Source organism: Zonotrichia leucophrys, chromosome 8 (assembly GCF_028769735.1).
Source record: "Zonotrichia leucophrys gambelii isolate GWCS_2022_RI chromosome 8, RI_Zleu_2.0, whole genome shotgun sequence".
NCBI lineage: Eukaryota > Metazoa > Chordata > Aves > Passeriformes > Passerellidae > Zonotrichia > Zonotrichia leucophrys.
In genome coordinates, this window is record NC_088178.1 from 10,031,300 (window position 1) to 10,043,132 (window position 11,833).

Here is an 11,833-nt window from a genome sequence, read left to right on the forward strand (position 1 = left end):
TGTTCTAAAAAAGCTACAGTAGGGAGATAATGAAATATTAATTATATAGACAACTAGGTAATATTGTCATCTGTATTTGAGTATAAAATTACTATTAATCATACATTTCAGATTTTGATCCATGCAATAATAAAAGATCTGTCCATAACCGGCAAAGCAATGGCATTGATATTCTACATAAACTGGATATGGAGACTACAAAAAAGTGCAAACTGCCAGACTGGATGAAAGCCCAAATGAATAATTCATTTGCAGATGCATTAGGCTGTAGCACAGATGCAACTGAAGAGGAAGAAGATTACTTAGTTTATGATGGAGATTTAGGAATAGGCTGTAAATACAACAATAACTCGGAGAATTTGAATGCCTGTAGTTGTACAAAAGATATTTCTGGTATTTTAAACTTAGCCTGTTCTGAAGATAACAAAAACAAAAAAGCAGCAGCCAATTATGAAACTCCTCTACAGCCGGAAGAATTCTCCAGCCATCAGAGAGGCACCAGAGGAACAACTGCAGTTCCAATTGAAATGCCTGGAAGCGAAGCTTCCTTTCAGCAGGAATTACCTGTTGGCAGTGCCAGTAAAGCAGACAGCAAAGAACATGGAACTGCCTCCAAGATGTCCACGGTCCTCCTGCGCCATTTTGCTAGGGGAGAATTACTAAGCACATGCCCCTTAATTGAATGTGAAACTATACCGGAGGTGTCCTTTACTGAAAGTATCGATGACACCGGGAGCAAACCTGAGCCTTCAGAGCACAGCAGAGGCTCTTTAGGGTATGAACAATGGGCAGCCAGCTCCGAGGAGTATCCCTTAGAAAAGCACAAAGAAGTACAGGCTCATGACAAAAATGGAAACTCATTAAATGGAAATAGATCTCTTTCAAAGCAATCTATTTTTTCTTCTGGACAATGTGGGTGCAGACAAGAATTTTCACAAGTGGTTAATGAGGCTGGAGATACACACACCTTTCAAAACATGAAAGATGAGAGACTTCTGTTTAAGAGAACAGTTTCACCTTGTGAGCTCAAATATGGCCAAGGGCAAGCTCACTATTGCCTTCCTGACTTCTCTGACGCTGCTTCAGAAGTACCAAAAAAACCTGACAATATTACCTCAGTTCCTTCAACTGCAAGAGAAAAACCCTTTCCTATTTTGCAAAGTAAATCAGTACCTGTGAACAACATTTTGGAAAATAAGAATCACTTCAATTCTGCTGAAGTAGAGAACCAAGAGGAATGGAGTATTTCAGAACTGCTGCAACAGCTACAGGTAATTAGGATGCTTGAAGAAATTCTCTATACTGGGTAAGAGTGGTTTATTGTAAAGAGATATTCTTATCCCATAAAATCTAACATGACTAGCTCTATAGGCACTCTGTAGGTATCAATGAGTACATCATCTGACGCAAAAACTACTTTCACAAATAAAGTTCTGTGGGACTGACTTTATACAGAACTGTCATTACCATTATTTAAAGGCTGAGTATTTTTTAATACACCAGTATTTAACACTGGAGCATTGTTTGGGATGATAAAGCATCCTATCAAATCATTAGGAAATCCACTATAAAGTGTTATTTCTAGTGTTATATTTAAATATTTAATTTCACAAAAATACTTCAAATACGTTTTTAAGAACAACATTTTATTTTTTACTGTACCCACGTTAAGACATCTTTGCCTTTTTTCACATCTAACACACTTCAGCTACTGAGACTGGTATTTATTGACAAAGGATTTTTTCGACAGTATTTCTCTTGCTGTTGTAAGTTTATTTTAAAGCTTTTTAGTAATTAGATAACTGCTGCTCAGTTTCATGCCCTGACATGGAGCTCACTCACTGAGCTTTACAGGTTCTTAATTCTGTTCCTAGATTTACATCTTAGTAAATTGCTTGAGATACAACAAGTTTTAATAGTTTTCCCTATTATTTCCTGGCTGCAAATGAGATGCTGACACAGCATGCTGACATCCAGAATCATATTGACCATCTGAGATTTAATCCTAAGGTAAATCTCTCAAAATACTTTTTTTAAGTCGTTCTTCTTTACCTCTAGCACTATGACTATCCCCCTAAAACTATTTCACCACCTTCATATTGTATTTCCCATTTATACAAATCCTCTGTATTTTCACAACACAGAAGTTTTTTAAGTATTTATATAATGAGACACTTTACACATCTGTCAACTCAGAAAATATATATAATATATATTTCATTAATATTTTGTATTTTGAGTTAAAGTTTGTTGTCCAGCTCCATAAGTGTTCTATACGTTGTATCTATAATGAAGGTTTTCATTTTAACAGATACTTCCTCAGTCAGACTTTGCAAATGCCAACATTGCCATTTCCTCAGGACACACTGGGACACCACCTGATGTCATCACATTACGTGCTCCTGTCCCTGTACAACCTACACATGGTTTGCTTAAAGCAAGTAAATAAAATTACAGTAGCTATGCAAATGACTGTTTAATGTAATTTGATGACATTTTTGGGCCAAAATTGCAATTGACCAATCTTCCCTCGTATTCCATAGGACTGCAGCCTGGAACAGCAGCATCAGCACTACCTGCAGCTGGCAGAGTAAAAGCACAGTGTCTAAAACCTTCTGATTCACTGCCAGAACTAACACTAGGAGAAAAGATGTCGCAAATACTAAAGGATCAGACAGAGCAACTGACTAAGAAAGTAAGAGCTCTCTTTCAATATCCATTTTGCACTGATGCTCAAATTCCATACTCTCTTGGCAAATTGGTTTAAACATAATAATTAAGTCTAATATTTTGTCTTGAAGGTGGAAGACTTCTCTAAACATATGATCCAGGAAACACTCTTTTTACAAGACAAATATCTGGTAAATTAATTTACGTATTTTGAGCTATCTGAAATACACTTGAAATGGCTGTAGACTTATAATGTCTTGATGTTTACCTGAAATGAATATTTACTCTTCTCAATTCAGACTGAAGGTATGAGATTAGGAAGCAAAAATGAAGGTGTTCAATTCTTAAATCTTTTAAGGATTCTGACTTTAAACTATTAATAAAAGGCCTAAAGATGCCATATAAGTTAGGAATTTTGACATGTAGGGCATCAGTTCAGAAATAATTTTTATTATTTTACTTGGACATAATAGAGCAGCACAGAGTATTAGGTGAATATAGAATATGCAGTACTGTTTCAATTCAGAGAACTACCAAAATTCTTACCAACAGCACTGCAAATAACATCTGGCTTACATAGCAAGACATAGTGACAGCTACTTATGCTAAGTTATCATGACACTTTGTATTGAAATATTTCTTATTGATGAAGGCATTAAATCAACTGAAAACATACCTTGATGCCTTGGAAAGAAATTATTTAAAAGCTAGAGAAGAGCACCACAACTTACACCTGCAGAACTACAAGGACAAGCCTATCAACCTTGGAGAGTTTGATCCTGAGAGGTTAGAAGAGAAGTGCTAAGTAGTACATCAGTCTATTTTCTTTGACTGTCTTACAGATTTTGCTTCATTTATCCATTAGTTTTCCTGAAGTTAAAATGTTATCTTAATGTGGTAAGCTGTAAGTTGTTTAGCCAAAATTCAACTTGGGCTTTATATGTCCTACTAGTAATTGGATATCTATTTGATTAATTCAGATACTTAAAAGGTACTCTGACAACTCCATACATTTTTTTTTAATGGAAAATGTACTGTGATGTCCACTATGGTTATCATGGTAAGAAATAAAAGATCACTTTAGAGAGTTTTAAGTAACTGTGAGTTGTGATTGGATTTAGAAGGGTGGAAGGAGGAATATTCAGACTTGGCATGCTGCTTGAAGACATTCAAGAACAAATGGAAGGCAGCAAAGGCAGCCTGTCATCGTTACTGACTTCTTATGAATCTGCCCAGTCTTTCTGTGAGGTAACTGAGTTTATTAAACACTACAATGATTCTGTTGCAAACCTAAGTGCTGTTGTGTGATTGTATGTTCTCCTCTAGTAAGAGCATGATGCTTTTAGCTAGCATGTTACTTCAAAAGAAAATATTTTTAATGAAATACTAACTTAATATGTAATTAACTGTAACAGAAACCTAAGTATAAAAACAAAACTGTACTGAATGTCCTTAGTTCCAGTTTCAAAAGCATTTATTTCACAGTAAGAAAATATGAGTAGCTAATTTAACTTCTGCAAAGCTGTTTTGGGGAATTAATCACTATCATTTTGTGGGAGGAAAAATGACTTTGTCCAAGATCACTTTGTCCACGATCTTACCTGCAGAATTATGAGAAGACCAAACAGTATTGTACTACAGAAAATTGAGTTTACTCCTAAGAATGGTAATATTTTCTCCCAGATCATAAATACACATATACACTCCTCCCCCTAAAAAAAAAAAATCTTACTGTCTTTCTACAAATCTACAGGTAAGTCTCAACAAATGCTTCCATAACCAATGTTTTAAGTAACTTGAGCTTCAGAGAAGAATGATAAGAGAGCCTGAGGAGAGGCTGTTTGGTAGGAGCCATTCCTTGCAATGCAAGGCCCATGTACTCCTGTGTCTGTGCTTTGTTACTTCGTACAGAGCCTCACAGTTTCAAGCACCGCTGATCTCCCACAAACAAGAGGTACTGAAACTCCATCTTTTCACAAGAAGCATGAGGGAGAAAGAAGTCAGACAACTGATGTAATCCCACCAGCAAATCAACTTTCTTTACAAGGCAAAAAGTGCAATCTTTGTCTGCACATGTAAGTGAAAACTTGGAAACAGCCGTTGAAATTTTAATAAAAACATACATAAAATTAATTGCTGAATAAGAAAATCAGGATGACTGAAATCTGAAAAGCAACATGAATATTTCCAGAATAAAAATTCTGCAGAATTCTATAACTGCATATCCAAGAATTCCTCCTAGCCTGGTCTTCCTGCCTTTCTCAGTCTGAAAGTATTTCCTGAAGCCAAAACACCACCATCACTTGCACCTAAGAGCTAAATCATCTGTATAAAATTCATCACAGTCACACAAATTCAGGATGTGAATAACTAGTCAGAGTACAGTGCCAGTAAAAGATAATTTGCCAATATTTATGTAGCATTTTTAATTAAACAAGAAAAGGAAGGGATGCAGATTCTTACATAATTAACAATCAAAACCTTGTGAAAACTCTAAATACCATCTCCACCCTCCTGGGAAGCATTTTATAGGTGTTAAACATCTCAATGAGATTAGAAAAATAAAATAAGTGGTCCCCCCTTAACCAATCTAAAGTTAAAAAAAAGAGAACTGAAGTTCCAGTAGAGAAGCAGAGCTTCTGGGAAAAGAATGCAGTATAGAGCACAGTCATATTAACCTAACTCTGTCAGATTATTTTGTAGGGTAGGTGTTAATAGTTCTCTAGTAAAACTCACCTAGCTTCCACTTTTTTCTCTGTCATTGAAAGACTATAAGTTCAATCTTCTGATTATTATGTTCATGAACAGGCAGAAAACATTCCAAATAAACTTGGTGATCCCATACACCCTAAGTTAAAAATACACATCAGATGGTAACTCAAACAAGGAACCTTGTTCTTTCTTTCAGAGGGTGCATCTCAAATATTCCTCTAATTATCTAAAGGCATTAAAGCCTTAATAACAGTTCAAAATTACTAAGATACCAAATCATATTTAATGTATGTTGTATCAAAACACTATCAGTGGTAACAGATGGATGTAGCTAAGATTTCATACTACTTTATTATTCCAATGCAGGATTATCAAGATCTCTACTTCTAAGCATTTTTAACACTTGAGGGAAGTCAGGGTGCTTTTGTCAGAATGTGTCCTTTAACTAAAGGGTTAATTATTTTTCAACTAGTTAATTATTAAACTTCTGCTTACCACCTTTTCAGATAACTGATACAAGTAAGGTTCTCTGTGAATAAATATGATTTATTCTTAGTTAAGTAATTAATCATTAGTATGATGTATTAGAGATGTTTGTAAGTCTCATCATAGAAATATTAATATACAATAAAAATATTCTGTTTTCATGCTCAAAGAAATACAAATATCCAGGAAGAAAAAACTGGAACATCTCCACTCTTCCTGCAGAGAAAACCAACTGATTTATCAGATACCAACCTGAGTAAGTCATGAGGGCATATAAAGGTCAGAACCATGCTTAAACCTGCTAGAGAATCCTGGGAATACATTCCTTTTATGTCTCAACATGAAAATTGTAGTTTTAACAGATGTTACTGCTTAGCAGAGCACAAAACACTGAGAATAAAAAGGAAACTAAAAAGAACACCAGGTCAAATTCACTGTGGAACTCTCTGACAGACCAAGGGGCAACAGACACATTGCAGTGCAATTTTCAGTTAGATATGAATGAAAGATTTTTAACTTGCTCAAGCATTGGAACAGTTTGCTCTAGGGAGGCTGTGGCATATCCACTCTGAGATATTCAGAACTCAACTGGACGGGGTTCTAAGCAACTTCCTTTAAGTTGGGCCTGCTTCTATAGGGGAGAGAATCAGATGACCTCCCGAAGTCCTTTCCAACCTGAATTACTCTATAAATCTAATTCAGCTTCCTAGATAAGTTTCCAAATATTGCCACTGCTCATACTTTCAAGAGCATGATAGTGACGTGCACACAATGCTTTGATTTTGCTTTTTCTTCTGATCTGCATTTATTTAGTGTTCTAGAAGATGATTCCAAGCTTGACAACTTGAGACACTTCATATCAGTACTTCCACTTTCAGTTTTTGGAGTCAACTTCATTTTTCTGCTTAAAAACAATTTGACCTTCCCACTGCAGAATATTCTGAAGCCTTAACTAGCATCTAAAGGAGAACAGCATGAGCTGTCCTACATTCAGTTTGAAGTCTGAATATCCAAGTTTTCTTACCTTGTGTCTATCAGTTCTCCTTGACCTTTTTGTGATATCCTCTTAATTTAACATAGTATCCTGGGATTATTGTTTGTACTGGTTGGTGCAATGGTTACAGCAGTGCCATACTAGAGCTGCTCAGATTCTCATCCCATTCCTATTATGCTGCACTGTTCCCATAACACTGTGGACAAGGACATGGAGAACATCATTAAAGAAAAAAAGCCAACAATTCTTGGTCTGAAAATAAGGACCACCAGAAAATTACATTCAAAGCTTGCAGACAGGGCTGAAACCAAATCTTTAACTCAATCCTCACTCTCCTGGGGGTGAAAAGTACTTCCTCAAATTGCAGTAGTATTAATGGCAGCAAAAGGCTCTGAAATTACAGTGCTGAAAGGCAAATAATTACCTGAGTACATTAGCCAAAGCTTGTCATATTTCAGACCCTTTTATTTTTTGAATTTTAGGCAGTGATTCAGAAGACTTCTCAGCCTGTGATTCTTATAATGATTCACAAAGCAAGAACCTTGGCAACTGTGACACTCTAAGTTACAAATCATTAAATACAAGATTATGTGGAGAGAAACAAGGTACAGTGATTGCAAAAGTACGAACATCTACAAGGAAACACTGCTTGAAGTTTTGTTTTTCTAAACCACACATCTCTTGGTTTCCAGGACTTAGATGCAGATGCCCCAGGGGAAGCAGAGATCAAGTAAAACTCAGGAATTACAAAGAGTCTGTTCAGTCTTGTACCCTGTGTAGAAGAAGGAGCTCTGGTTCATCCTGTAAGTGTGATGGGTAATTAAACACAGGCTAGCTTTTTAGGGGCAGAAAGCCACACTGCACACACCAGGCCACATTTAATTTAGTATAAGCACTCATTAGCACTGTAAATCTAACTTTTACACACCTGGTCAAGCTTAATCTCCATGCACAACAGATTGAACTTTCCCTGGTTCTTTATGAGTGGAAGCCCTTTCATCTTTCATTTATGGCAGGAATATCTCATTCTGCAGAGCCATATGAAAGGCTATGAAAATTAGGCATTACTGTGCCAAATTTTATAGTGCCAGCCATTACCTAACATAGTATAAACAAGTACTAAAGAACATTCCAGCTCTATCCTCACATTGTGTGACATGCAGCAAAATCAAGGGGAGACTAATTTAAAGAAAATAAATCATCTGAACATGAACCTTTTCAAGTCACTTAGACTCTCTCTAGCATAAGAAAAAATTGCTTAAAGAAAAATATAAAATTTCATCAAGAAGAAAGCATAAATTAACTGTTTGTCTCTAGCAAGCCTGTGAAACTACAAATCAAAGTAGTATTCATTATTAGGATTATGACACTGATGATTCTACACTTCCCCATTGCAGTCTTTCACTGCATAAAATTGAATGTAAATCTGCATTCCATTTGCCAACTAAATTCAAGAGCAAACACAAAAAGGTTATCTGTCCTCATTTACAAAAAACTTGAAACGTATTCAAGTTTTATTCAGCAGTGATAGTTACTTGGTCTTTAATTTATGCTAAAGAGAAAAAAAAAAGTTAAAGTACACAGAAAACTACCTTTTTTTTGTTTTAAACATGGCCTCAACTCCAGCTTATTCACAGAAGAGAATCTCCACTCAAAAGGCTCAAAAACCCAGTCAGCCAGATGAAGTTGTAACCAGACTTCATGAAAGGTAAGCTGTAGTAATAACTATGTAGTACAATAGAAAACCCCATTGTTGAAGATTCAGCATAGGAAAAACACCAGGTATCATAAGCAGGAATAATATTTTATCTTTTGCAGTACATGTTGTATATTAGAATTTCACTCCTTAATGAAATTAAAATATTTGCTTGAAGAACATGTGTAAACAATTCTTAGATTAGTTCTTCACTCCTAATGTAATGAAGAGTAAAAATGTAACTTCTTTAGCTGACGCATTTAATAATGACAAAAGAATTCACTTTAAGAGGATGTTCCCATTCAAAGATTCAAAAGCAGGTCTGTATTATTAGGATGCAGCTCTGTTTGCTACCAACTATTGTTTTATAAGTAATTATCCTACTTTTAATTGTTCTTAATATTAAATTACACCATGAGACAGAAACAAGCTGGATTCCTAACAGTAGCACAGACTAGACTGAAATGCAAACAAGCTTTGTCACAATATTTTGACAGCCTTACTCATTAGCAGGAATTGCCTGGAAGTTCAGCAGCTGCCATTGAGAGCTGCACAGTGGCAGAGAACACTGAGAGAAAGTTACAGCAGCAGCAGAGTGCTGCTATTATGAGAAACTTTTTCTTACTCTGCATCCTAGAACATTTTTTGTTTTATTGCAATGCAGATAGAATACAAATAATGATGGACTGTGCTTTACAATTGCATGGAAAATTCTACTTACCGTAAAATTAACTTGCAACCAAGTGCTATCAAGGTGTATGTATGTGATTCATAGTTTAGAAGTGCTTTTTCTTACTTAAATGGTATTTTATTTATATATCTTATCTTTAGGAAGTCCTTTGTGGCTGCCAAAACCTGCTGCTCAAGCACATATGATAAAATTATCCTTCCACAGCAATACACACCCAGTAAGAAATCTGCCCAAAGAAAATCTGCAATCAACATCAGAGACAGAAATGCCAGTGATTCCTATGCAAATGTAAGACTTTTGAGTGAAAATTAAAAGCCATACATCATTCCTGAAAGGATTACCTCCATACCTCATGGCACTGTAGAACATGCCATTCTTAGCAAGCTGATTCCTACAGTCTAGGCATGTGTAGTGCATTTGAGGGTAAGACAAGAGGGAGTTCAAACCCCGAGCATTTTGGCTTATATGTTACTATATTTCTTCATATGGATACACAGAGGTTTGTTGTGCAACTCAGTCCCTGCATAAAAAGTGAAACAGACAAAAAAATAGCACTGGATCTTATCTCTAGAATTGTGTTTCATATACTGAAACAAAGCCTAGCTAGACAAACCACTATCAAAACCTCAAGAAAGCCTTCTCAGAAAGCCAAAAACATTCACCACACTGGAGCTGATACGTTAGAAAGGTGTAAATATCCCTCAGTTCAAATAAATACACAAAGAGAGAAATGATTAACAGATACTTCCAACTTGAATCCTAGAGCAGTCTATCATTTTTACTTCTCAGCACATATTCAGAGTGAAAATCATGGACAAAACCTAAACATCATCTTTTTCCAGTACCTATGTATACATTTGCCTTCTCTATTAACAAGGCTACATTTTATTATTTCCAACAGGTTTTAAGTTCTACTCTGGATCATGCCATAGAGACAGCAAACAGTTTGAAGGAAGCTACAGAGCGAATGGTACAAGCAGTTTCAGAAGATCTAGCTAAAGTTAAGAGAAAACAGTTTTAATTATCTAGTTCAAATGCAATATTGTTCTGCTGGTTCATACTGGAAGCATTAGCATCTCTGCAAAAATCAAATTAACACAAACATGAAAAAGTCAGCTAGCTGTTAGCTAGTTAGCTGTTCTGTACCTATTGGTACTAAACCAAACCAGAGCACAAAGGTATTCCATGTTTACACTCAGTCTTACAACTGTAAAACAAATTATGAATTCTACTGAATTAGGCTGGCTAATCCATTACTGTGTACAGATACCTTCTGTAAGTACTCACTTAAGACAGCTTCATAAAAATTGGCATAAAGAAGCAAAATTAACTGACTTGGATTTTCCCCAGTCCCAAATGTGAGAATAAATCTCAAGTCATTATTACATGTCATTTCTTCTCACACTTCAACTGCAGCTGCTTAATCACACCAAGAGAAAACAGCCTCTGCACCTGAGACATCCAGAAGCAAACATCATGTTAACATACCAAGTCACAGTCAACATTTGGAATTGCTTTAGTTTTAGAGTGCCCTATATTGAGAGTTGTTTGTTTTTAAGAAACATCCTTGCATGTTGCAATGACTGAATTACACTGTTTGTTGTTTATGTATTTTGTAACAATTAAATTGGTTCCTTCGATTCGATGTCCTTAATTTGTCAGATATATCTGGCTTTGACATTTTAGCTGATGCTAAGTAGGTTGGAAAATTTTAAAATACGGTAGAAATTCAGTGAGCCAAGAAAAGTCATCTATTATTTTCCTTCTAACATCCATTTAGCTGCAGTGATTAAAGGCAAGCAGCTAACAGCCTTGTTTATCAGGGCTGCTACTCACTGAAGCCAAAGGACATAAGGGCTGATGAAAAGCAAATTAGAAATGCCAGTACATTCCTTAAAAAGGACAGCCATTCTCAGGCAAACCTGAGCAATTCCATCAGTGGAGGACACAGAAATAACCCAGCCTCTGTTCATACAAGCAGAGATTGCTGAACTCACTGCCATGTGCCACTTGCTCATAGCCTGAGTCACTGCCTTTTTTCAGGGCTGCTCCCACCCTCACAGCCAACAATACCATTCAACTCCTTTCCTCCTTAGCCTTACTCTATGTCCTTGGAACTTCATTTGCCTCTCCTTACTATCCCTGGTTTTTCTTTTAGTTTAGTGTTTGCAATGTCCCCATTCCATTTGATGAACCAGTTGATTTAAAAGTGTTGCTTCCGTAGTCCTATTGAAAAAAGATTCAGTGTAGATTCAATTCCAAATTTGAAAGCTACAGACACTTATTCTCATCACATCCCATGTCCTGCAACATTTTAGAATCATTATGTCATGTCCTCCCCTTTCATTCCTCTCTGAGAACTTGACCTTTTTCCTCCTTTTAATTAACTCTGAATGAACTCATCTAACAAATATGTTCTCCTAAAGTATTGGTTAACCTGAGAGCAAAAATAAAGGGAAAAAACTCAAAATCACAAAAAAAGAATAAATACTCATTATTGGGAAAAGGTAAATATAAGGACACAAGCAATCTATTATTTTTCATGATAACATTTCTCTTGGATTCTACATCCAACAAACTAACA

The 11,833-nt window shown here is 35.8% G+C and overlaps 1 protein-coding gene across 1 annotated transcript; it reads left to right on the forward strand.

Moving 5' to 3' along the window:
• The first annotated feature begins 117 nt into the window (after positions 1 to 117).
• On the forward strand, positions 118 to 10,629 carry AKNAD1 (AKNA domain containing 1). Its single transcript, XM_064719367.1, has 13 exons — positions 118 to 1,271; positions 2,312 to 2,441; positions 2,544 to 2,695; positions 2,802 to 2,861; positions 3,323 to 3,456; positions 3,792 to 3,918; positions 4,582 to 4,745; positions 6,039 to 6,124; positions 7,345 to 7,467; positions 7,555 to 7,665; positions 8,489 to 8,570; positions 9,390 to 9,537; positions 10,151 to 10,629. The coding sequence occupies exons 1-13, from the start codon at positions 189 to 191 to the stop codon at positions 10,268 to 10,270; spliced, it is 2,520 nt and encodes an 839-aa protein (XP_064575437.1). The 5' UTR covers positions 118 to 188; the 3' UTR covers positions 10,271 to 10,629.
• Positions 10,630 to 11,833: the final 1,204 nt, after the last annotated feature.